The sequence below is a fragment of the Prionailurus viverrinus genome, chromosome A3 (assembly GCF_022837055.1).
Source record: "Prionailurus viverrinus isolate Anna chromosome A3, UM_Priviv_1.0, whole genome shotgun sequence".
Lineage (NCBI taxonomy): Eukaryota > Metazoa > Chordata > Mammalia > Carnivora > Felidae > Prionailurus > Prionailurus viverrinus.
This window is the reverse complement of record NC_062563.1, coordinates 102060201-102083199: the sequence shown is the minus strand read 5'-3', so window position 1 is coordinate 102083199 and position 22999 is coordinate 102060201. Positions and strand designations below refer to the sequence as shown.

At 49.7% G+C, this 22999-nt stretch overlaps 1 protein-coding gene across 9 annotated transcripts; it reads right to left on the bottom strand.

Annotated features, from left to right (window-relative positions):
- Positions 1–4175: 4175 nt before the first annotated feature.
- On the bottom strand, positions 4176–20348 carry THNSL2 (threonine synthase like 2). Of its 9 annotated transcripts, none has more exons than XM_047854096.1 (9): positions 20235–20348; positions 18339–18571; positions 16623–16817; positions 16063–16215; positions 12064–12294; positions 8754–8902; positions 8526–8651; positions 5777–5928; positions 4176–5377 (listed from the first exon to the last, which is right to left on the bottom strand). In XM_047854096.1, the coding sequence occupies exons 2-9, from the start codon at positions 18559–18561 to the stop codon at positions 5152–5154; spliced, it is 1455 nt and encodes a 484-aa protein (XP_047710052.1). In that variant the 5' UTR covers positions 18562–18571; positions 20235–20348; the 3' UTR covers positions 4176–5151. The 9 variants fall into 9 exon arrangements, with proteins under 9 accessions (XP_047710052.1, XP_047710051.1, XP_047710050.1 ...); XM_047854095.1 differs by having other exon boundaries at positions 18339–18809; positions 20235–20331; XM_047854094.1 differs by having other exon boundaries at positions 18339–18868; positions 20235–20251.
- Between the last annotated feature and the right edge of the window lie 2651 nt (positions 20349–22999).

Genomic DNA, 22999 nt, shown 5'->3' with positions numbered 1-22999 from the left:
TGGGGGAAAGGGGGCGAAAGTGACCTTTATTGGCAGGAGCATTGCACAGAGCTGGGCCTGGACCCTTCTGATCCCTGGAGACCTAAACTGAATCCACTCTACAAGCAAACGTTGTCTCTGCTTGGGGGGTGAGGCTTGGATAAGGGATTCTGGAAGGAAGACAGTGATCCAGGCGATTGAGGAGTTGAAGGGGGGCGGGGTAGGTGACACTCCGTGGGTCCCCCTAGCGGCCAAACTGGGGGAAGGCTCTAGCGGCTTCTCCCTGGCCTGAAGGACCCAGAGCCTTGCCTGGGTTCTTGGTTTTGTACCTGTTACAGGAACTTCGCCTTGGTTACTCAGCTCCTGAGCATTCATTCAGAGGGAAGGAAGTCCCTTCGCCTTCTTATTCAAGATCTTTGTGACGCCCAAACTATGGAGGAGGAGAAAGAAACAGTTCTGAATCTAGGAGGACCTCCTCGGTACCTAGCAGACCCCTGGAGCCCCAGAGCAGCCTCTTTCTCCCCCACCCATTGCTCTCCTGCTGCCTTCCTTCCTCTGGTGGGCCCTGTAGCCCTCCTGCCAGATGGGTTCCAATCAGGCACTCGTGGAGGTCGCACGTAGGAAGGCTGGGTTTGGGGGTTAGGTGTCGGTTTATGGGGTATTGGACAACAATCTTGCAGAAATGCTCAAGTATTCAGGGGGCAGGCCCCTAAACCAATCACTGCAGCACCGTGGCTCAGTGCTAGAGCTGGACCAGGAAGACTGGGCCACGAGAGGGCTGCCGGGGCTTCAGCATCCAGGAACCAGTCACGCACAGCCTTGGGGCAGGCCCTGAGTGTTTTCCAAACTCTTCTCCTTCTACATAAATCAACCCCAACCCCATCTTTTCCTACTCTTTCTCTCTCCCTTGGAACCCAACACAGGGCCCAGCACGTGGTAGGTTGTGGATGGATAAACTGATAGGCAGGCCTTAAAGCAAAGCTTTCTTGACCAGGACAGAGAGAAGTCGACCCTCTCCTCTTTCAGGGGGCTCGTGGCCCAGCCCTCCTCGGGTTGCTCATGCTTTGTTCATTTGGGGACACAGAAAACGCAACAGAGTCTCCCCAGCTCCATGCATGTGAGTCTTCCCAGTGGGGCCCGCCAGGCCGGGCCTCCCTGCCGGCAGCTGAAAAGCCCTCAGAACTTCTGCCACGTCACTCTCTTCCCACGACAACACCGGCCCCACTTAGCAGACACTTGCTCCCAACCTTCCCCTGTGAGGAACCCAGCTCCAAGTGGGAGCCCGGGCCAGAGGCAAGCCCCCAGCAAAGGTTCTGGCTCCCTGCCCCTCCCGCGAGCATCTGGCCCTCTTCTCCTCAGACACATTGACCTTTGGATGACTGCGGACTCTGATTTCAAGAGAACCTGGAGGCCATCTGGCCCAAAGTGCCTCTCCCAGCCTAGCACGATGTGTAAGCTCACAGACCCTCACATCTCTCCTCCACCACCCACAGGCTGGAAGGTCTTCAGCAAGTTACTTAACCTCTCTGAGCTTTGTTTCCTCATCTCTAAAACGGAGATCCTAACAGTACTTTCTCATATAGTCCTCGTGAGAATTAAAGGAGTCGATGTCTGGAAAGTGCTTCACAAAGGGCTCAACCGGCCTTCAGTGCTCAAGAAAGGGAATCAGTCCATCACTATCATCACTGTGGATTAGTGAGGTTTGTTAACCAGCTAACAGAGCCACTGCTGATCGATCCATGCCGTTCAGCCCCCAAAAGAGCCTCACCGAGCCTGGCACACTGGCTGGGTGAGGGCAGTTCCAGCTCTCCGTGTGCCCGGAGCTTTGCCAGCATAGTGGGGCCACAGGAGAACTGGGTCCTCAAGGAAGAGGCAACCTCACAGGCAAGATAAGACTAATTCGCAAAGCAATTAGCAAAAAATACAAGATAGCTTAAAAGTACTAAATTGTTCAGTGCAGACTATAATTGTGTTACTAGGAAGAACCCTTTGTGCAGCATTTTAGCATTTACCTAGCACTGGGAGATACATTGTTTCAGGTAATCCTGAAAACAAACCAGCAAGGGAAGTACTGTAATTGGCAGATGAGGAAACTGAGGCTCACGAAGGTGAAATGACTTGCTTGTGATCACACCACCAGTGAGTGGTTGACTCAGGAAGGACGTCTTCAACTGATTCTAACCTGGTCTGGTGCCAGTGGGGGGGGTGTGTGTGTGTGTGTGTGTGTGTAGATGTACGTGTGTGTCAGGACAGCGGGGCTGTGTGTATGTTTACGTGGTGGGTGCTTCTTCGGATATTTCCCTCACCCGGGTCCTGCTCCTCCATTCACCCCCAAGATGCCCTGTGGCCAGACCATCCTGTAGTTCATGTTTCACATCTACTTGTGCTGTGTCCAGTGGCTTTATTCTGGGTCCCTTCTTCTAGGTGTGGTGACCTTTCAGAGCTGGATAGGTAGGTCTCTGAACCACCCAGAGGGCAGGGATTTTTGTTACCCTTATGACCCCAGTGCTGCCCTGAGCCCCTCAGAAATAAGGCAGCAAAAGATGGGGAACTAGTGTGGCTCAGGTCGGCCCACAGTGGGCCCCGGGTGCCAGGGTCAGTGCTGGTTAGACAGACCAACAAAGCGGGGTTGTAGCAGCCCCCGGCGGGCCTCTCAGAGAAGCAAAGCCACGCTCCCAAATCCATCCATGAAAGGGATGGTGGAGGAGGCCCCGGAAGCAGGGCCACAGCTGGGGGGGGGGGGGGGGGGGGAGGATGGAGAGCCGGCGGACCACAGAGCAGCTACATAAGACACGGTGTGATGGAAACTATACGGTGAACTTGAAGCCACAGGATCTGGGTTCAAGTTCCAGCCTCTCTGCCCCCTAGTGGTGCCACCCCAGCAAGGTCTTCACCTCTCAGCGTGCCTCGGTTTCTTCGTCTGTAAAACGCAGGTAATAGCAATACCTACGTCCCAGGCTGTGAGGATTCAATTACAGTAAAACCTTGGTTTGCGAGCATGCTTCGTTCCGGAAGCATGCTTGTAATAATCCAAAGCACTTGTCTATCAGAGTGAATTTCAAGAACCGTTGGCTCGGTTGTGATCATGTGATATTCGGCATCCGGTACCACTCGTATTGTAAGACATCGCTCGTTTATCAAGTCAAAATTTATTAGAAATGTTTGCTCGCCTTGTGGAGCACTCGCAGAACAAGTCACTCCAATCCAAGGTTTTGCCGTAGTTACTTTGTAAAGCATTGCCTGGCACGTAGTAGGCGCGATCAGACCCACATGATGACTTCTGCGGGCCCTGGGCACTTTTGCTGTCATGGGCCTCTTCCTCCATAAAAAAATGTTTAAAATTCTATTGTACAACTGTGCTGGTATAAAGATGAATATAAGCCAAGCTGGGTTATATTCTTGTTTCTTTCGGTTTTAAAAGAAATGAAAGCATTTTCATAGGTCTTTCAATGTATCATGACTCCTAAGCATCAGACCTCTAGCGCCTGGTGGGTAAACGGGCCCTGGGGCTCCATCATGTTTGCTAACATAGATATTACAGTGTCTCAGAAACTGCCCAGGGCTTTGATCTGTAAGGGTCACAGTCTTTCCTTTAGGAATGCTCTATCCATCCTCCTGTGGGTCCAACATTCCTGCCCTTCCGTTTTCGTACTGAATGCCATGCTTCAGTGAAAAGTTCTCCAGTAGGAGGGCGCCCTCCAGCTCCTTCCTTCTCTCCCTGGGCATCACAGAGAGGTGGGGCCGGCATGCTGTGCTGTGGGAATGGCAGCCAGAGATCAACCTGGGTGACCAGCTCCTTTAGACCTCAGGGCATGGGAAGTGGGCTCGGGAGGCGGGATGCCTTCTCCCTGCAGCCCTCAAAATGGTAGCAACAGTGAGCTCTAGTGCCCCCCTCCATGATGTGCTTGCCTCACCTGCCTTCCAAAGCTCCCCCCCCCCCACCCCCGCCTCCCGCCATCACATCCAGGGCAGAAGGCTTGTGTTGACCTTCACATGTTTCTGTTGGTCTCATTTCACCCTCCTCGATTCAGACAGGATGTGAACCCAGTAATACAACTAAACCTGCAACTATCTGTAGCGTGTTCAAGGTTAGGTTCTAGATCACTTCTGTCCATGGAAGTGCAATGTGAGCCACAAAGGCGAGCCACATATATCACTTTAAACATCCTAGTAAAAGGAAAAGAAACAGATGGAACTAATTTTGATGATCTATTTTATTTAACCCAATACGTCAAAATATTATCCTTTCAACATGTGGTCAGTGTAAAATTATTCCTGAGATACTTCCGATTTTTTTCGTTTGACGTCTTTGAAATCCAATATATATTTTGCACTTACGGTGTTTCTCAATTAGAACGCTACATTTTCATTGGACATACTTACCTGTATTTAGACTTCATAAAATTGACAGCTGAAAAAGCCGATTCACATACTTGCATTTTTCTAACCACACTTAAAATGTTTTAAATAACGGAATCAAGTAACGTAAGAAGTCAAGACATTTAAATGTAAATCAATTAAAATTTTAAAAAATGAAAAATTCAGTGTGTTAGCCATACTAGTCACATTTCAAGTGCTCAGAGACCATATGGCTGGCGGCTACTGAGTCCGACAGGGCAGGGCTAGATCGTGAAAACAGTAGAAGCAATAAAGCGTGCCCTCGTGAAAAGAAAGTACACCTCAAAATGGATAAATAAGAAATTACGTATCAACCTAAACTCCCCAGCTCGGGCTTCCCAAATTGGAGTGCACAGAGGACTTACTCAGGGAATTTGTAAGAACTGCAGACGTCCACCCCCCACCCAGAGATCTGCCTGAGAAGGTAGGGGGTAGGGGCCGGAAGTGTGCATTTTGAGGAGACCCAAGGGCCACACTTTGAGAACCATGGCACGGTTAGCGGGCGTGCCGTAGCAGTGACGCTCCTGCACCATCCGGAACGCCCCGTCACACACACACATCCCCAGCCAGCATCTCCCGTAAGCAGGCACACCACCACCACGGTGAGGACACAGAGCGGCTCCAGAACACAGCAAAGCCAGCTGGTCCCCAGGCCATGCTGAGCAACCTCCTGAGAACCAACTACACCGACTCTTAACGAGAAGGTGTGCAAAGCAGTTTAGAGGGCATGCCTCCCTGCGGTCTGGAGCCTGGAGGAAGTCAAATCCAGCCTGGCTACTCCAGAGCATTCAGGAAGTGACCCCTCTGCTGGCAGCTTATGTCCTCAATGGTGTCCCGAAGCATCAGCGTCCAGTCGTCACCCTTCCGCATCGGGGTGCAGCGTGTCCCCTTGCTCTCCAGGGCTAGGATCTCCGCAGGGGTCTCTGGGGTCAGCCCGGCAGCCAGGACAGCTTCTGGGAACTTGGCTGCAGAGGCGGGGGCCAGACAACACCGGGGAAGGCTATGGCATGGAGCAGGTGGGAACAGGAGGGCGGGTGGGAGAAGAGAGGGACAGATAAGGGAAGGAGAAGGTGAGGAGGGAGGAGAAGGAGGAACAGGGGAGAAAGAAAGAGAAAGAGACAGGTGCTTGGTACCTTGAACTTATCTCTGCAATGACACTGCTAGGGAAACTGCTCTTCTTTGTTGGAGGCCCAGCTCAACCACCACCTGTCACAGTGGCTGTCCCCAGAATATATCACACACCCTCCTCTGGGATCCCTGTTCTCGGGGCACTGTTCCACACAGCACCGGTCATGCTCAGTACAGCCATTTGTTCGGACTCCCATCTCCTCTGCTTGGGGGAAAGAAGGGCCCCTGAAAACCAGAGTACCCCAGTGACCCAGGAGCCCATGGCCTATACCTGGGCGGCTGCTGCTCTGTCTGTTGGTAATGGTAACTCACGGCCACGGCCGAGTGAGGGCACAGCAAGTACTTGTTCTCTTCCCAACAGCGAGCCATGGTCTGGGTGATGGCCTCATCCGACACTGACTCAGACGTCACTGCCCCTGAAAGCTGATGGGGCCCAGGGTCAGAGCGGGGGGTGGGGGGGGGGGTGGGAATCAGGTTTGGGGGTAACCCAGGGAAAGCGACCAAAAACTCACTACAAAACATAGCCAGGCAAGGGGAGGGTGGGTGATGGGTATTGAAGAGGGCACCTTTTGGGATGAGCACTGGGTGTTGTATGGAAACCAATTTGACAATAAATTTCATATATTGAAAAAAAAAAACCAAACAAAAAACATAGCCAGGCAACACGAGAGATTCAGATGAAGTCTTCAGTCTAAGTAGCTCAGCTTCAGCTCAGAGAAAAAGCTGGTTCCCCAGGCTTCCCAGTTTTAAGTTGATTCACTCAGTTTGGGGGAAGGACCGTTCGAGTTTCAAGTCAGTAAATTTAGTAAGGATTAGCTCATGAATCAGCAAATTAGTATATACTCTTGTTCAACACACCGACAAAACACAGAAGGTTAAGGGTAATCAAACATTCCTGGTGCCTTGTCTTTGGTGCATCCCTGTCCTGTGGGTGTAAGAAACATCTTCCAGTCAGTTCCCACCCAGCTCAGGTAGCACCTCCTCCAGGAAGCCTTCCCCTTCCACCCACAGACAGCAGAAGACTCCCTTCTCACTGTCCCCTCAGTGTGGACGGTTGATCTGATCATTCTCTGAAAATTTACTGCATGCTGTTGAGGTGCCAAACACCTTGCATATACTTGACTGCCGCCATAGGGTGTTATAAATCATTTGTACAGCTACCTGTCCCATTAGGGTTCACAGAAGACAGAGAAAGTATTTTCTTTATCTTTCTATTTCCAGTACCTGCACAGTTCCTGGATTACAGTAGATATGTTGAATGAATGAATGAATGAATGAATGCTGTTCCAGCAGATGCGATGTTTTGTACGTGTACAGCCAGGGAGAGAATGAAGAAGTGTGGGATCTGGTGTCTGTTTCCATGGAGCACCTCATTTACATGAGGAGAAGGACTGGGGGTATCAACACGAACCGTTAACCAAGTCAGTTGACCTTTGGTTGTATTATGGTCAGAATGTTTACGTCCTCCCTCCCCCAAATTCGTATGTTAAAAAATCCCAACGTTACGGTGTTTGAAGGTGGGGCTTTGGGAGGTGACGAGGTCATGAGGGTGAAGCCTTCATGAGCGGAATGAGTGCCTTTATAAGAAGAGGCCGGAGAGCTAGCTAAATGTCTCGCCATCATGTGAGGATACGACAAGACCCTGGCGGTCCGCCACTTCTACGAAAGTTGCTCTCGTCAGAACCCAACCGTGCTGGCACCGTGGTCTCAGACTTCTGGCATCCGGAACCGTGAGAGATAAACGGCTGCTGTTTATAAGCCACCCGGTCTCTGGTAGTTTGCTATGGCAGTGCAAACGACGACAAGTTGCAGCACAAGAAAGATCGAAATTCCACTCTGGTCTGCGTGGGTGCCCAAACCCAGAGAACTGTAGCCAGTTCTGGGAACAACCCTTTAAGACTGACTTTGACTATGCAAAATTAGGTCACGGAAGGGACAGCTAAAGGGACCGGGAAGACGCAGCAGAGAAACCAAGATTCTCTTCAAGTATGGGAATCGGACTGCTCCCCAGTGCACAAGGCGGAAGGAGATTCCGGCTCAACATAAAGAACTTTGTAATGATTAGAGCTGATGTGAGGCAGTGAGGACCTGGTCACTGGATATACACACGGTCTGGATGACTTGGTGGGATGTGATAGAGAAAATTAAAGGCAATGTCAACATATGAAATCCTTTCTCTTACGTAAAATAAGTGGACCATCACTAGGTTACGTTAAAATAAAAGCAATCCTTCCCAACCAGATTCCTACCACTCTGAAGAAATAAAATTTCTCCTTTTCCTTAAAAAAAAAAAAAAAAAAAAAAAAAAAGCTCAACAGGCCTCTGTTCATACTGGATGGGCAAAGTGGCTTCCACTTGTTGCTACTACTGAAAATCGACAACAATGAATTAAAACAATTAACAGCGAATGGATTAAGCCCTATATTTCCAGGCAGTATACAACGTGTCTCATGGGCATTAATTGATGTAAATCTTCAACAATGCTGTGACAGGCATTCTCATTAGCCCTACTTTATAGACGAGTTTAAGAAACTGGCCCAAGGGGCGCCTGGGTGGCGCAGTCGGTTAAGCGTCCGACTTCAGCCAGGTCACGATCTCGCGGTCCGTGAGTTCGAGCCCCGCGTCAGGCTCTGGGCTGATGGCTCAGAGCCTGGAGCCTGTTTCCGATTCTGTGTCTCCCTCTCTCTCTGCCCCTCCCCCGTTCATGCTCTGTCTCTCTCTGTCCCCAAAATAAATAAATGTTGGAAAAAAAAATTTTATTAAAAAAAAAAGAAAAAAGAAACTGGCCCAAGGTTTCACAGCTGGCTTAGAGCCAACCCCCGTCTGATTTGAACCAATGCTCTCTGCTGCCTCTCTTCATTCAACAAATCAGTCCCTGTAAAGAGACTGCAAAAAGGCCAGGCTCATAGCAGGTGCTCAAGAAACAGGTGTCCTCTTGCCTTAGACAGATTTTCAAGCGTACAACTGGGTTTCGTGGTTACACCCTTTGCTTTCTCCGTGGGGTGCAACCGGGGACTGACCTTGCTATGCAGTTCCTTGGGTAGGCTCACGCTTTGGGTCCTTTCAAACTGCTCCATGAGGGCTCTTGTCACCTGACTGTTGGAGCCAGAGAGCAGCCAGAAGATTCTCTCCATGTTGTAGGGCACCTGGAAAGGCAGGGTGCCAGGGGCCACACTGATCTCAGTCCTTGTCCATTCCCAACCAATCAATAGCTGGGTCAGACCTGCACACTTTCCCACAGGTCCTACCTGAATGTCCATTGCTGACGCCAAGGTCTGTTCAACGGCCTCAGAAAGAGAGAAGTCGCCCTGCTGGACAGTCCTGTGGATGATGTCATTGCGGTTCACTGCCACGACAAGGCGGATAGGCAGGCCCATCTTCTGAGCAATGCACCCCGCTTAAGACAAGTGAAGAGACGAACAAAAGTTTTCTCAGAGATGGCGCCCAAAGTACAAGAAATAAAATGAAATTCGGATAAACCGGACTCCCCCAAAATTGAGAAACTTTTATGCTTTGGAAGATTTGTGTTTCAAAGGACACTCTCAAGAAAACACAAAGGCAGCCCACAGGATGAGAAAAAAAAATATTTGCAAATCATATATCTAATAAAGGACTTGCATACAGAATATGTAAATAACTCTTCTGACTCAACAATAAAAAGACAAATAGCCCAATTTAAAAATAGGCAAATGTCAGGGCGCTTGCATCGGTTAAGCGTCCAACTTCGGCTCAGGTCATGATCTCACAGTTTGTGGGTTTGAGCCCTGCATCGGGCTCTGTGCTGACAGCTCGGAGCCTGGAGCCTGCTTCGGATTCTGTGTCTCCCTCTCTCTCTGCCCCCTCCCCCAATTCGCACTCTGTCTCTCTCTCAAAAATAAATAAACCTTAAAATTTTTTTTAAATTAAAAAAATAAAAATGGGCAAAGGACTTAGACAAACATTTCCCCAGAAGCTATACAAATGGCCAATGAGAACATAAAAGAAATTCAGTATCATCAGTCATCAGGAAAACACAACCCCAAATCATAATGACATACTGTTTCACACCCATTAGGATGGCTAGAATCAAAGTATTGGTGGAGAAATGAAACCCTCATACATTGCTGGTGGGGATATAAAACGGTGCAGCTGCTTTGGAAAAGTCTGACAGTTCCTCAAAAAAGTTAAGCATAGAGTTACCATATGACCCAGCAATTCCACTCCTAGGTGTATATACTCGAGAGAAATAAATATAGGTCCACACAAAAACTTACACACCGATGTTTATAGCAGCATCATTCATAACAGTTTCAAAATGGAAACATTCCAGATATCAATATTAACTGATAAATGGATAAACAAAATGTGGTGCATGCACACAATGGAATGTTATTCAGTCAGAAAAAGGAATGGAGTACTGATATGCGCTACACTATCGATGAAACTTGAAAACATACTAAGTGAAAGAAGCTGGACACAAAAGGTCACATATTGTATGATTCTATTATATGTAAAATGCTCACAATAGGCAAATTGATAGAGACAAAAGAGATCAGTGGTTGAGTTGGGGAAATGAGGGGAAATGCAGAGTAGCTGCCAATGGGAATAGGGTTTCTTTCCAAGGTGATGAAAAATGTTCTGAAGTTGACTGGGGGTAGTTGCACAAATCTGCACATATACTAAAAACTATTGATCTGTATACTTTAAATGGATGAGTTGGTGTTTTTTTCCCCCCCATTTCTTAAATGTTTCTTTATTTTTGAGAGAGAGGCAGAGAGGGAGAAACAGAATCCAAAGTAGGCTCCAGGTTCTGAGCTGTCAGCACAGAGCACAACTCAGGACTCGAACTCATGAACTGTGAGATCATGACCTGAGCCGAAGTCAGGTGCTTAACTGACTGAGCCACCCAGGTGCCCCTAAATGCTCACTACTATTTGCAGAAGAGAAAATGGAGGTTCTGAGAAGTAGAAATGACCCACCCCAAGCCTGCCGAGTGGCACAGCAAGGATTGGAAAGAGGTCTAAGTCCAGAGCACATGGTCTTGCCCCCCGAAATCAGCCTCCTGGAAGCAGCGCCTCCAGACGGCACCTCCTGGAGAGGCCCCTTGGGAGGACGGAGCGGCGCCCTTGGGCCACCCTGGCTGCAGTTCCTGTTTGCACGGGACAAACAAGGAGTCCCTCACCCTGAGAGAGGGAGAGCCCAAAAAGGTAACGACATACTTCCAGGGGTGGCCTATCTCTGGCAGGTCGTCAAGAGGAGTTAGGGATCACCACCCCACCCCAATGTCACCCCGAACTTTGCGAAAGCACGTTCACATTCTGTTTCACTGGATCTGCACGTAAACGTCATGATATCCGTGTACGGCAGAGGAGATGTGGACCCTCAGTAGGACCCAGGGGCTTAAGCTGAAACAGCTGGTTCCCGATGAAGCAGAGGTAGGTAGGAGCTACTGTGGTAGGCACTGGGGCACGTGCAGGTGGCATCATTCACCGGAGGGGGATGCACACGGGGAGCACGGTGGACTTCACCCCGTGGGTGGTCACGGCGGCTGACCGATCCTTGCCTGACTGCCAGCTCCCCGTTCTCCCCATCCCCGTGTGAGTGGAAGAAGTCAGGAAGACTCCCGACCACTAAGACGCTTTCATGGTGTCACGTAAGCCATGCTTGGTGCCCATCGGAAGCGATGCCACCGACCGAACCATCAGAGACTGTAGCGCCCGTTACGAGGCAGCCTGGCAAGCTCATGAGGACGCAGACTCTGGAGCCAGCCTGCCTGGACGGTACTTCTGGCTCTGCCGCTGACCAGCGTGTAAGCAGGGGCAACCTGGCCGAGCCCTCCGTGCCTCCACTGCCTCATTATACAGTGGAGATAACAGGACTGTCCTCCTCAGAGGCGCACGTGAGGATTAAATGAGTTGATACATGAGAAGCACTGAGAGCGGAGCCTGCTAGGCAGTAAGTGCTGGATAAACGTTTATCATTATTCTGGAAGACGATTTTAATGCCACGCAGCGGTACAGCCCTTCACCCTTACAAAGTTCACCTACACACGTGAAGACTCATGTGCACTTCGCAGTAGTCCTGAGAGATATGATAAGCTATCCGATGTTGCTTTTACAGCGGAGCGGCTGAGTCTAAGGGACGGCCCCGTGGCCATGCAGCTGGGGCCAGAACCCCAAGTCCAGCCTTCTTTCCATCTCACAAGGTCTCTGGGGAGTGATTCTAGGAGTGGGAACACGGTGTGCCAGGTGCCCTCACTGTAGGCAGCTGGCCGAGGCTGGGAGCAAAGTCCGTATCTCTGGAAGAGGGAGCTACCAGGCCAGCACAGAGGTGAACTTTGATCTCATCTTCCCACCTTCTCCAGAGCGGGGTGAGCCCATCTTTCCCTCCTGCAGCAAGAGGCTGGGATGTCCTCTCGGGGAATTAGGGGGAAGTTTGCTGAGGGCTTGCCTGTCACCTTCAGAGCCAGAGTGAGGGCTCAATCTTCCTCCTCATAGTTGCAGCCGAGGGGGTGGCGGGAAGGACTAGGGCCACAGGCATTTTTCTGGAAAGCCCATTTCTGCCCAGGGGTCTCCTTACCTGCAAGGTTACCTGCAGCCCCTGTCGGTACAACCACCTCCACGCGGGGCAGGGGGTCCATGTCTAAGGATGGCGCGCACTGGAAATAAGCGAAGAAGTGGTGGGCCATTTGCACGAGGACCCGGGACCAGTTGATTGAATTCAGGCTCATCAGGTTGTGCTTCTTGACAAAAGCCATGTCAGCAAACACAGCTTTGATCGGCTCATCGAGCTCATCGCTGTTGCCCTCCACTGTCAGGGAGAGAGTGGAGGGTGGCTCTCAGGAGCATGAAGAACCCCCGGGTGGTCAGCACTTGCCTGCAACAAGGCCCTCCCACACTGGGCCCATCCTGCCGGGACCTTCGCTCGACCTTCCGTTTCTGCTCTCCCATGTCTTGGCCTGGCTTCTTGGACGCAAAATGAAGCAACTCAAGGAAAGAAACCATGTCTCGTGTTCTTGTGGTCAGATTTCCAACATTTCTACCACTATATAAGTTAGGCATATAATGTCAGCCTTCTGGGATATTGGGAAAATGACTCCTCTTTGTAATCTGTGCCCACCTTCCCCGCTCTTTAGGAACAAGGAGAGATGGTTTATGAGGTCGTGAGGTGGCAAGAGGCTGATCCTTTCTTCACTCCACGGTCCTCTACCAGCGGGTGGGGGTAAAGAGTCACTGTTGCCGTACGGTCTGCCCTTCTCTCAGATCACAGAGAGGCATTCTGTTCCCTGCTCCTACGTGGTAGGGAAGCTGGCATGGACCTTTCCTCCATGAGCTGGGTGTGTACCCCATTTAATTTATGGATGAATTGCTCATTAAATTTATGCGTGAGTTGGCTACTAGTCCAAGTGGCATTCCTCAATCCAACCCAACTAGCAATCAAGCCAATATGGATCTCTTATCTGAAACCTGGGTCTACTTCTCCTCTGGATCCCAACTTGGGATTTACCGTGGGAAGTGCCAGAGTAGGCACTGAGGTTGTTATTCATCCCACCCTTCGCACTGAGTAGCAGCAATGAGGCTAGGGGGCTGACTCTAGATCCATGCACCAGGGGATGTGTGCTGGAGTTCCAGAAAAAATTCACTGCTCTTAAGACAGAGCCACAGGAAGAGAGACTTGGCTACATTAAGTAAGCACTACATACACAAGGGGGAAGGAGCCCTAGGACTGGGGAAGGCAGAGCAGAAAATACAGAGAATCTGGGTCCCTGTTGAGGGACTGTTGAGTCACTGAATCAACTATTCAGGAGCCCAGCCCACCTCTAGACTTCCAGTTATGTAAGCTGGAAAATAGTCTTGTTCAAGCTGGTCTGAGTTAGATTTTCTGTTACATCTGGCCCCAAACATCCCAAATAATGTGTAACTAGCACTTACTGATTACTCTCTGCTTAAGAGGAACCAAGTATAGGGGCACCTGGGTGGCTCAGTTGGTTAAGTATCCAAATCTTGCTTTTGCCTCAGGTCATGATTCCAGGGTGCTGGGATTGAGCCCCATGCTGGGCTCTGCTCTGACAGCAAGGAGATTTCTTGGGATTCTCTCTCTCTCCCTCTCCCTCAGCCCCTCCCCACCCCCATTCACGCTCTCTCTCTCTTTCAAATAAATAAACTTAAAAAAAGAGATTCTCTTAAAAAAAAAAAAGTATGAAATATATACGGAAATTAATGACTTTATTTTCTTTAATGTTTTATTTATTTTAGAGAGAGAGAAACAGAGCGCAAGCCAGGGAGAGGCAGAGAGGGAAAGAGGATCTGTGCTGACAGAGGAGAGCCCTATGAGGGGCTCAAACTCATGTACCTCGAGATCATGACCTGAGCTGAAGTCGGAGGCTTAACCGACTGAACCATCCAGGTGCCCTGGAAATTAATGACTTTATAAAACATCAGTGTCCAACTCACAACAATCCAGGTGGTCCGTCCCTACTCCCTGAGCTCACTGGTCTAAGGGAAAATACATATCCACTGTTAGCTCTGGAACTAACACACATCCTCCTAGAAACCAAATCAGAAGACTCCAGAAAGGAAAGGAAGAACCTGAACGGTGCTATTTAGAAATAAAAATTAATTTCTCTAAAGTCTGCTGCCTTTTTTTCTTGAAGCTCAGAGCATGTACACGACAGAAATGCCCCCTTGAGCTCCAGCAATAATACATTTATGACAGATTTGCACCCAATACCATTGACATTTCTACCATTATTTTACAAATGGGCACCATTCTCCACCCCATCGTTAGGAACCAAGCTTACATACGTGTCGTTTTTTTAAATTTATTTTTCTTTTTTGAGACAGAGAGAGAGAGAGAAAGAGAGAGCAGGGGAGGGGCAGAGGGAGAGGGAGAGAGAGAACCTTAACCAGGCTCCCTGCCAAGCACAGAGCCTGACACGGATCTTGATCTTACAACCATGAGACTATGATGGTGAGATCATGACCTGAGCCAAAATCGAGAGTCGGACGCTCAACCCACCGAGCCACCCAGGCTCCCCAACCCCCATGCCTTTAGATAAAAGTCTTCCAAAATCTGGTTCAAGGCAAGAAGGGAGTAGGTGGCAGACAGAAATACAAAAGGTTACTCTCCGCTTTGATTCTAGGCAAAGACAGCCCTGGACCCATCACTAGCAACTTCAGTGCTTAGGGTATAACAGAGACCCTCAGGAGCCCAAATATCATACATCAATATTTTGCAATGACTGCAGAAAAACGCGGCCAAATACGGCCAACCACCAAGGCTAATGTGTAAGATTTTGCCAGCACCTGCATTAGCTAAACCCGGAACCTTTCACTGGGATGTGGATGTGCTTATTAGAGGGAAGAGTAGAAGGGGCTTTTTGCTTACTTCTGAACAAATGGACAAAGGCTATTCATGCTACTCCCATGAGGAAGGTTTCTTTGCACTACGCTTTGCTCCTTGACAAAGCCCGTGTCCTATGCAAACATGCTCTATGGGATCATACCAGGAGACCAGGCGAGTTGTAGGAAGACTGTCTTCTGCCACCAAATTTGCTCTCCTGTCGGGTGAGTGACCAAACCAGACCAGACCACTGGGACAGCTTCCCCAAGGCCACCGTGTATACAGTGTGCAAAACCTCGCCAAGACCCCCTACTGCTCATATACCCGCCCCTACTTTGGGGCTACCTGGGGTCTAGCTAGGTGTGAGAAGTGGAAATAAAAGTGTTCGTCTCCACTCAAGCTCACCCCACCCTTCCACAGTCTCGATTTCTAAAAAATAGATGTCCTGACATTAAAGGAGATAGTTTTTTGTGTTTCTGCAAATACAAAATGCCCAAATTCCTGACGTGGCTCAGGAAAGGGCGTCTCTAGCAATGGGTACCACTAACTGATTTACTATTTTAAATACTTAGAGCTGCTGGGGTGCCTGGGTGGCTCAGCCGGTTAAGCGTCTGACTCTTGGTTTCGGCTCAGATCAGGTTCTCATGGTTCACGGGTTTGAGTCCCACATCAGGCTCTGCACTGAGTGCATAGCCTACTTGGCATTCTCTCTCCCTCTCTCTCTTTCTTTCTCTGCTTGGGATTCTCTCTCCTTCTCTCTCTGCCCTCCCCTGCTCGCTCACGCTCTCGCACTCAAAAATAAATAAACATTTAAGAAATAATTATTTAACATATATTTGTGCCCTCTTCCCGTGTCCTGGAACAAAACCCAAGTCACTTGGCTCAGGCGAATGGGTCTGGTGGCTGCCTGTATATAAGGCACCAGGAGGTTGAACCTGCATAAAGGTGGCAATCTTTGGATTATGGTTTTCAGCCTACACTTCTTAGGTTGTACTGACAGTATTGGTCTGTGCACTCGTCACCTCCAACAGCTTATGAAACCGTGTTGCCAAGAGCTTGCCCAGAGCTAAGCCAAGGCATATACCAACTTCATAACGGTTGAAGGAAGGAAAGGACAGAGAAAAGGCAGGAGGAAGGATGATCGACCAATCAACTGACCATTTTATTCCAGCTCATCTCCCCAAACAGACCCCCCCCCCATGAGGCAGGGCCACGCTTTCCCATCCCAGCACTCACCTCCAAACACATGGACGTTCTCCCTCAACACTGTTGTCATCTGGAGCTCTTGAATCTTCGTGCAGTGGCCCTTGGGCAGCAGAACGATGATGTCCATGTTCTTTGCCCCTTGAACACTCTCAATGGCAGCACTCCCTGTGTCCCCAGACGTTCCTGGGTAGGAAGCAAAAATAACCCTCTTCTTTAGAACAGGGGAGACAGAAAAGGAAAGACGTGGCCCCTAAAGCATGGCTGCCATGTGAGACAATGTCCATTTCAAATACCTGAAGAGTAGGAACCTAGTACTTAATCTGGGGTCCATTAACCTCCTAGAGATCCAGGGATAGAAATCAGGGCACCTGTGCACTTGGTACCATATAATCTTACATATTTTGTGTACTTAAAAAAATTATTCTGTGAAGTCTCCATAGCCTCCCTCAGACTGTCAAAGGGGCCAATGGCCCAAGAAAAGGTTATAAACCCTGCTCTAGAAGAACCAGTAACACACCCTCCTTGAGAGACATCAATGACGGGCATCCTGTGGATGGATGCGGGCAAGTCAGGGCCCCCAAGGGGCTCACCTACGACCACAGTGACGTGCTTCTCCTTCTTCTCCAGGAAGTATTGCAGGAACTGTGCTGTACAGCACAGGGACAGGTCCTTAAATGCATATGTGACGCCATGCCACAGCTCCAACACGTTCAGCCCGTTCCTCAACCTGGACAGATGGACCACTTCTCTGTGGCGGAATCTGCTGAAGGCTTGGTCGATCAGACCTGTGAGGGGAGAGGGGTTGGATGGTGGAAGAAGGGCATTATCTCTTCTACAGGTTCTCTCTCTTGTCTCCTTACGCTTTTGAATTTGAAGTTCCTATCTCCTGCTACCAGATGAGAGGGCAAAAAATTTTTACCCCAAATGATACTGTATATGGATATAATTGCATAACCTGAGAAAGAAGTCTGAAAAGACGTGAACCACACCGTCCACAGATTCCTCATAGTGATGCGCCCCAGAGAAGAGAAATGACACTCTCAGACTTCCATTTTTTATTGTGTAAACTTCATTGTTTGGATTTCTTCTGTGTGTGTGTGTGTGTGTGTGCGTGTGTGTGTGTGTGTGAATGCCAACAGAAGTTCGATTAAACAATTGTGCAACAAACAAATCCATGTCTCATCTTTTCTAATGTTCCTTCCTTAAAAAAAATTTTTTTTGACGTTTATTCATTTTTGAGAGACAAAGAGGGACAGAGGGCAAGCGGAGGAGGGGCAGAGAGAGAGGGAGACACAGAATCGGAAGCAGGCTCCCATCAGCACAGAGCCCAACATGGGGCTCGAACCTATGAACCGGGAGATCATGACCCTGAGCTGATGTCAGAAGCTTAACCGACTGAGCCACCCAGGCACCCCATAATATTCCTTTCTAAAGAGAGGTTGTTCTTTATTTGTTTTTCCTATACTAAATCTCACATCTGTGATACCAGAACCTTGGGATGGTTTACATATAATCCTACCTAAGGCAGGCCATCTTAGGTAATGCTTCTCAAACTTTTCATTAGCAAACCAATCACCTGGGATCTTTAAATGCAGATTCTGGTTCAGTAGGCCTGAAGAAGTCTGAGAATTCTGATTAAGTGCCCAGGCAATGCCATCACTGCCATGAGACCACATTTTGAGTGGCCCTCTTCTTCCTAGCCCCAAGCTCTCACCATTATATTGTGATTATATCACATGTTTGACCCATGGACCAGCAACACTAGTATTTTCTGGACATTTGGTAGGAATGCAGAATTCTTGAGCCTACCCCAGACCTACTGAATCAGAATCTGCATTTTAACAGGATCCCTAGGGCAACGCATGGGTATATTCCAGTTTCGAGAGGAGCTGGTCCAGGATACTCTCAAAGTTCCTTCTAAAATTACCATTCAAGGCAATAAAACAGCAATCTGAGGGTCTAAGCGCTTTACATACAGGCAGGAAGCATCCCACTATTCAAACATCTCAGGATGTTGGTGAAATGTCTAGTCTTGAAAAGGGTTTTGAACAATAAATGAAAGGGAAAAATTCTCTGCAGATGCCACGGGGCATTCATTTTATTGGAGATGGAAGGTGGAATGGAATGGATGAACTCTCTGGGGAGATTTCCATTTCTGGGATTCCAGAATCTGGAAAAAAAATCCGAAGTTTGGGAAATAGGACTAGAAACCTCCTAGGAGTTAAGTGATGGATTTGCAGCTCTGTGGGGGAGCTGGCTTGGCTGGGGAGTTAGGTGGGAGAGTAGGGAGGCTGGGGGGTGCTCACCATTTAAGACATCTCTTGGAATGAGCTCAGGGCCGACGAAGAGGGTGCACAGCTCCTTTACCAGGCCGGGGTAGGACAGCGTACTCCACTGACGCAGGGTCTCTATGCTCAGCTGGGGGAGCTCCTCGGGCATGAAGAGACCCCCATCAGGAGCATAGCCAGAGAAGAGGGCTCCCTCAAAGTCGACCCGGGGGGCCATTCCCCGAGTGCTGATATACCGCATCCCTGGTGGCCTGCAGAGGGAAAAGTCCCAGAGGCACCTGCTCTCCAAGCTCAGTACCCCACAGAGAGAAGCTGAAGCATACACAGCACCCTCGGCTAGCCCCTAGACCATGACTCATTTGGGGTAGGCATCCCAGACTGAGAGACTGGAGCCCTGTTGAGTCTCATGCCAGCTTCATCCGGAACTGTCCACATCATGGCCTCTCCAATCCAAAGGAGACAAATTCGCTGACCTTGGGAAAGGGGATCCTGAGGCATTTGAGGAAAGGAGAAGGCTTATGGGTCCTCACTGTTGAGGAATAAGGGAACTGGGGAAAGATAATAGCAATAATAAAGCAACTGCCATTTTGATAGCCCTCTTGATAAAGAGAGGCCCACCATTTTGAGAAATGTCTGGGTCCACTTCTGTTCAAAAAATAGCCACCTTCAATGGTTTTACACCATTGTTGCCCATAACCTAGTGGTTCCTCACTCTGGTAGTTTGTTGGGATCAACTTGGGAGCTATAAAAAAATATTCCTATCTGGGACCCTCCCTGAATCCATGAAATTAGAACCCCTATATGAGAACTCCTTGGGTGAGTCTATCGTGCAGCCAGGGTTAAGAATACAGGAACCAACTTATCCCACTTTGCCCACGACCTTCCCAGTTTTAAAACCGGAAGTCCCCTGTCCCAGGAAACCCCTCATTGGTAGACAAACTAGGATTTGGTCAAGCTAATTGAAAACCAGTGCCCTACTTCTCAGCCTAACCCTGGAATAGTTAGAAGTGCTGAAACGCTACCCTTAATACTGTCTAGCTAAGGCTGACTGGCCCTGGGTGGGTTCAGGACTCTGACTAGGGTTGTGGCCAGGGGGAGTGCCCAAGGGCACCCAAGGCCTAACTCTGGTTACAATGTCACATCAGTTAGTTTCTCAGGAGCCGGGTGCCATGTTGAGGAGCTGAGCCTGAGCTCTGAATACCTTTCTCTGGACCATGACAGTGAATTCAGGAGGTCTGATTTTAAAGCCCCAAGGCCAGGAAACAGTTCAGGAAGGGCCCAGCGAGGCAAAGAAATTTTCTGATAAAGGGCGGGGCAGGGCCGGGACTTGGACCCCAACAGCTGAGTCTCTGCCCTCCGAGCCCAGACTGGGCCCCTCAGGGTGGAGGCTCCAGAAAACTCAAGGTAGGCCCCTGCCTGTCTAAGGTCACCGGGCACCAGTCTTCGGCTATCCAGGCCGTGGGTCAGGGAAGGAGGTTTTGATAAGGTCTGCAGGATAAGGCACGCTCCCAGCCTCTGAAAACACTTCTCAGTGTCCGAGTACCGCAGAGCCCCTACGGAAGGCTCCAAGCCTCGGAAACCCTCGACCCTCCCAGGTCCTCCAAATCGGAGCACAGTGCCCCAACTAGACTACGGAAGGGGGCAGGGAGGCCGACACAGCCACGCGGAAGTCAGGGTTGAGCAAAACCGAGAGAAGTTCAAAAGCGCAGACAGACCGCTACCGATTACCGCGGGGAGGGCGCCTCAATTCGCCAGAAGCCGACGCGGGGAGGAGATCCGGCCTGAGAGGGGGGAGGCTCGGCCGCTGGGGCGGGGGTTGGTCACCGCGGCGAGCGAGCGGCGCCACCCCGGATCCCGGCCCGGAATCAGCTGGCTTGGGCCGGGTGTGTGTGGGGGGGGAGGGGGTACGGTTACCGGGTCCAGGACGCGGGCGGCGGCGGCGGCGGCGGCGGCTGGCGGGCGGCGGGGCCGGGCTCGGCCGTGCGCGCTGGACTTGGCCGCAGGCCTCAGGCTTCTGCGGGCGAGTGAGAAGGGCCGCGGGGGAGTGAGGCCGAGCGCGGAAAAAAGCGGCGCGGGAAGAGGGGGAGGAGGGCGCCAAAGGGCAAGGCAGTGAGGGAGCCGCTCACTTGGCATGTTTTTAAGGCACCTCGCTAATCACTTACATTCAGTCTCTTAATCTTCATCGCAGCCCTGGAACCTTATTTTTTCAGATTAGAAAACAGAACAAGATGGAAAGAAGAAGCCCTTAACTTCTTTGGGCTTTATGCTTCTCACCTGCAAAATCAGACGAATGGACAAACTCCTTGTTCCTGAGACTGGGGCTAGCACATTAGGAATTCGGAATCCACAAGGACACATGGCATTGTTTTAGCTCGACTGTTATTTGTCAGAAAACACTTTTTAGTAAGTACAGATCTAGTCTAGAGTGAAGTGCCTCCCCAAAGAATTTTTTTTTAAGGTTTTTTTTCAACGTTTATTTATTTTTGGGACAGAGAGAGACAGAGCATGAACGGGGGACGGGCAGAGAGAGAGGGAGACACAGAATCAGAAACAGGCTCCAGGCTCTGAGCCATCAGCCCAGAGCCTGACGCGGGGCTCGAACTCACGGACCGCGAGATCGTGACCTGGCTGAAGTCGGACGCCCAACCGACTGCGCCACCCAGGCGCCCCAAGAATTTTTTTTTTTTAAAAGAAGCAGGACGCTTGAAAAACTGTCCTCCAGATATGGCAAATGCCCCTGGATTCATATTCGTGCTTCTGAGTCCCAAGCCACTTTGAAGGCAAAGTTTGCCGAGCTGGACAGATGTCAGCTAAGATTTAGTCTGTGCCTCTGGGCTGGGCCTGGTCAGTGTAGCAGGCCCAGCTGGGACTCATGGGGACAGTGGACTTGGATGGCTGCCCTCCTCCTTTCTTCCTCCTATCTATGACATTCTCCTAACCCTGTGGTCTCTGCTTACTCAAGTTACCTCTCTCCAAACTTTGGCCCACACGTGCTCATTTGACATATCTACACGAGTCCACGTACCTGCCATTGGCCAATTCTAGTCTGGATGGGTCTCAGATTCCAGAAAGAGAGAGCCTGACTAGTCCCTGTTCAGCTAATGGACGGTGGTCATGGAGTTCACATATATGCCAGGGAGCCATTCCCAGAGAAGGATACAGGCCAGGCAAAACCCCCAAGGGTATCCATCCCTTATATCAGGTATACAAAGGCCAGGGAAACTGAGGCACCTGGCAAAGAGGCCCTAAGACACCGCTATGTTTGTTACAATGCTCGTGACCAACCAGGATGGAGTTTCAAAAACTCCACAAGGACAAAAGTAGCTTCCACAGAGTTCTCCCACCAGGCCAGACTCCCAGAGGCCTGCAAGACTTCTTCATTATTCTGTAAGCAGAAGGGGAGGCCAGAAGCTCTTCTATAAATCGTCCGACTCCCTCAGAAAGGAGAGAAGCCTTTTGCTCAGGGAAGAAGAGGTCTAATTTGTTAGGAATTCCTGGCCCAGGACATTCAGAACAATGCAGCTACAGAGAATAAAAACTTCTGTGCGGACTATGAGGAGAACAGAATTCTGAATTCTAAGCAGGAATAGTAGGAATGGGGCGTTCTCGGAGACGTTTACACTAGACCACCGTTTAGTTTTTATGAGATGAAAAATTGTCCTTATTTATTTATTTTGTTTTCTGACCTTCCAGATTTGAGTGCGTAGCCATTTGTGGCCTTGAAGCCAATGATTTTCAAAGCAGAGCCCCAGCGCCCCCGCAGTGCTATTTTCTTCCATGTGTCCCTACAAAGTCCTCTAAGGGAAGCTTCTACAAGACTGTGAGCACAGTGGATTTACCGTGGTCTCCATGCAGTGGGATGTAGGAGCTAGGGGCCAGAGCCCTCTGTAAAGATTAGAGAACACACAGGATGCTGGAGGAACAAGTGACCTGTCAGAAGCCTGCCAGCCATTTGTGCAGAGCACAGGTGAGCACTCAGGCTTTCTCTGGAGTTCTGGTGAGGCAAGGCAGCAAGGCAAAGAGGAGAAAAGATGGCATTCAGAGACACATGCCTGGTATCTCTGAGCATTTTGCCCTCCTAAATTGAGAATTGTTTTACTTAATGTGTGCAATAGTTGTTTGAGGAGAGGGGGTGATATTTAAGCTCAAGTGCTCTGAATCACCCTCATTCTTCTGAGTTCCTGACTCTGTAACTAAGAGTTTCAAGTAAAGTCTCAAATTATCGAGAGAAAGCTGACGAGTATCATTCCAACTACCTTTCTTTCAGAAATGGACAAGTGGATCCTAAAATTTATGTGGAAATGCAAGGGACTCAGAATAATCAAAACAGTCTTGAAAAGAAATTACAAAGGCAGAAGACTTATACTTCCTGGGTTGAAAACCTGGTAAAACTGTGGTAGTCAGGACGGTGTGGTGCTGACATGAGAATAGACATACAGATCCACGGAATAGCACTGATAGTCCAGAAATAAACCCATACACATATGGCCAACTGATTTTTTTTTTCAACGTTTACTTATTTTTGGGACAGAGAGAGACAGAGCATGAACGGGGGAGGGGCAGAGAGAGAGGGAGACACAGAATCGGAAACAGGCTCCAGGCTCTGAGCCATCAGCCCAGAGCCTGACGCGGGGCTCGAACTCACGGATCGCGAGATCGTGACCTGGCTGAAGTCGGAC

Bases quoted from the DNA above. Each gene is read 5' to 3' on its own strand.
- THNSL2 (XM_047854096.1), bottom strand. From the start codon at position 18,561: ATGCGGTATATCAGCACTCGGGGAATGGCCCCCCGGGTCGACTTTGAG. The intron at 12,295-16,062 runs GTGAGTGCTGGG...TCTCCCTGACAG, and splicing joins GAACGTCCATGTGTTTGGAG to TGGAGGGCAACAGCGATGAG. The intron at 8,652-8,753 runs GTAGGACCTGTG...CTGCCTTTCCAG, and splicing joins CGTCAGCAATGGACATTCAG to GTGCCCTACAACATGGAGAG.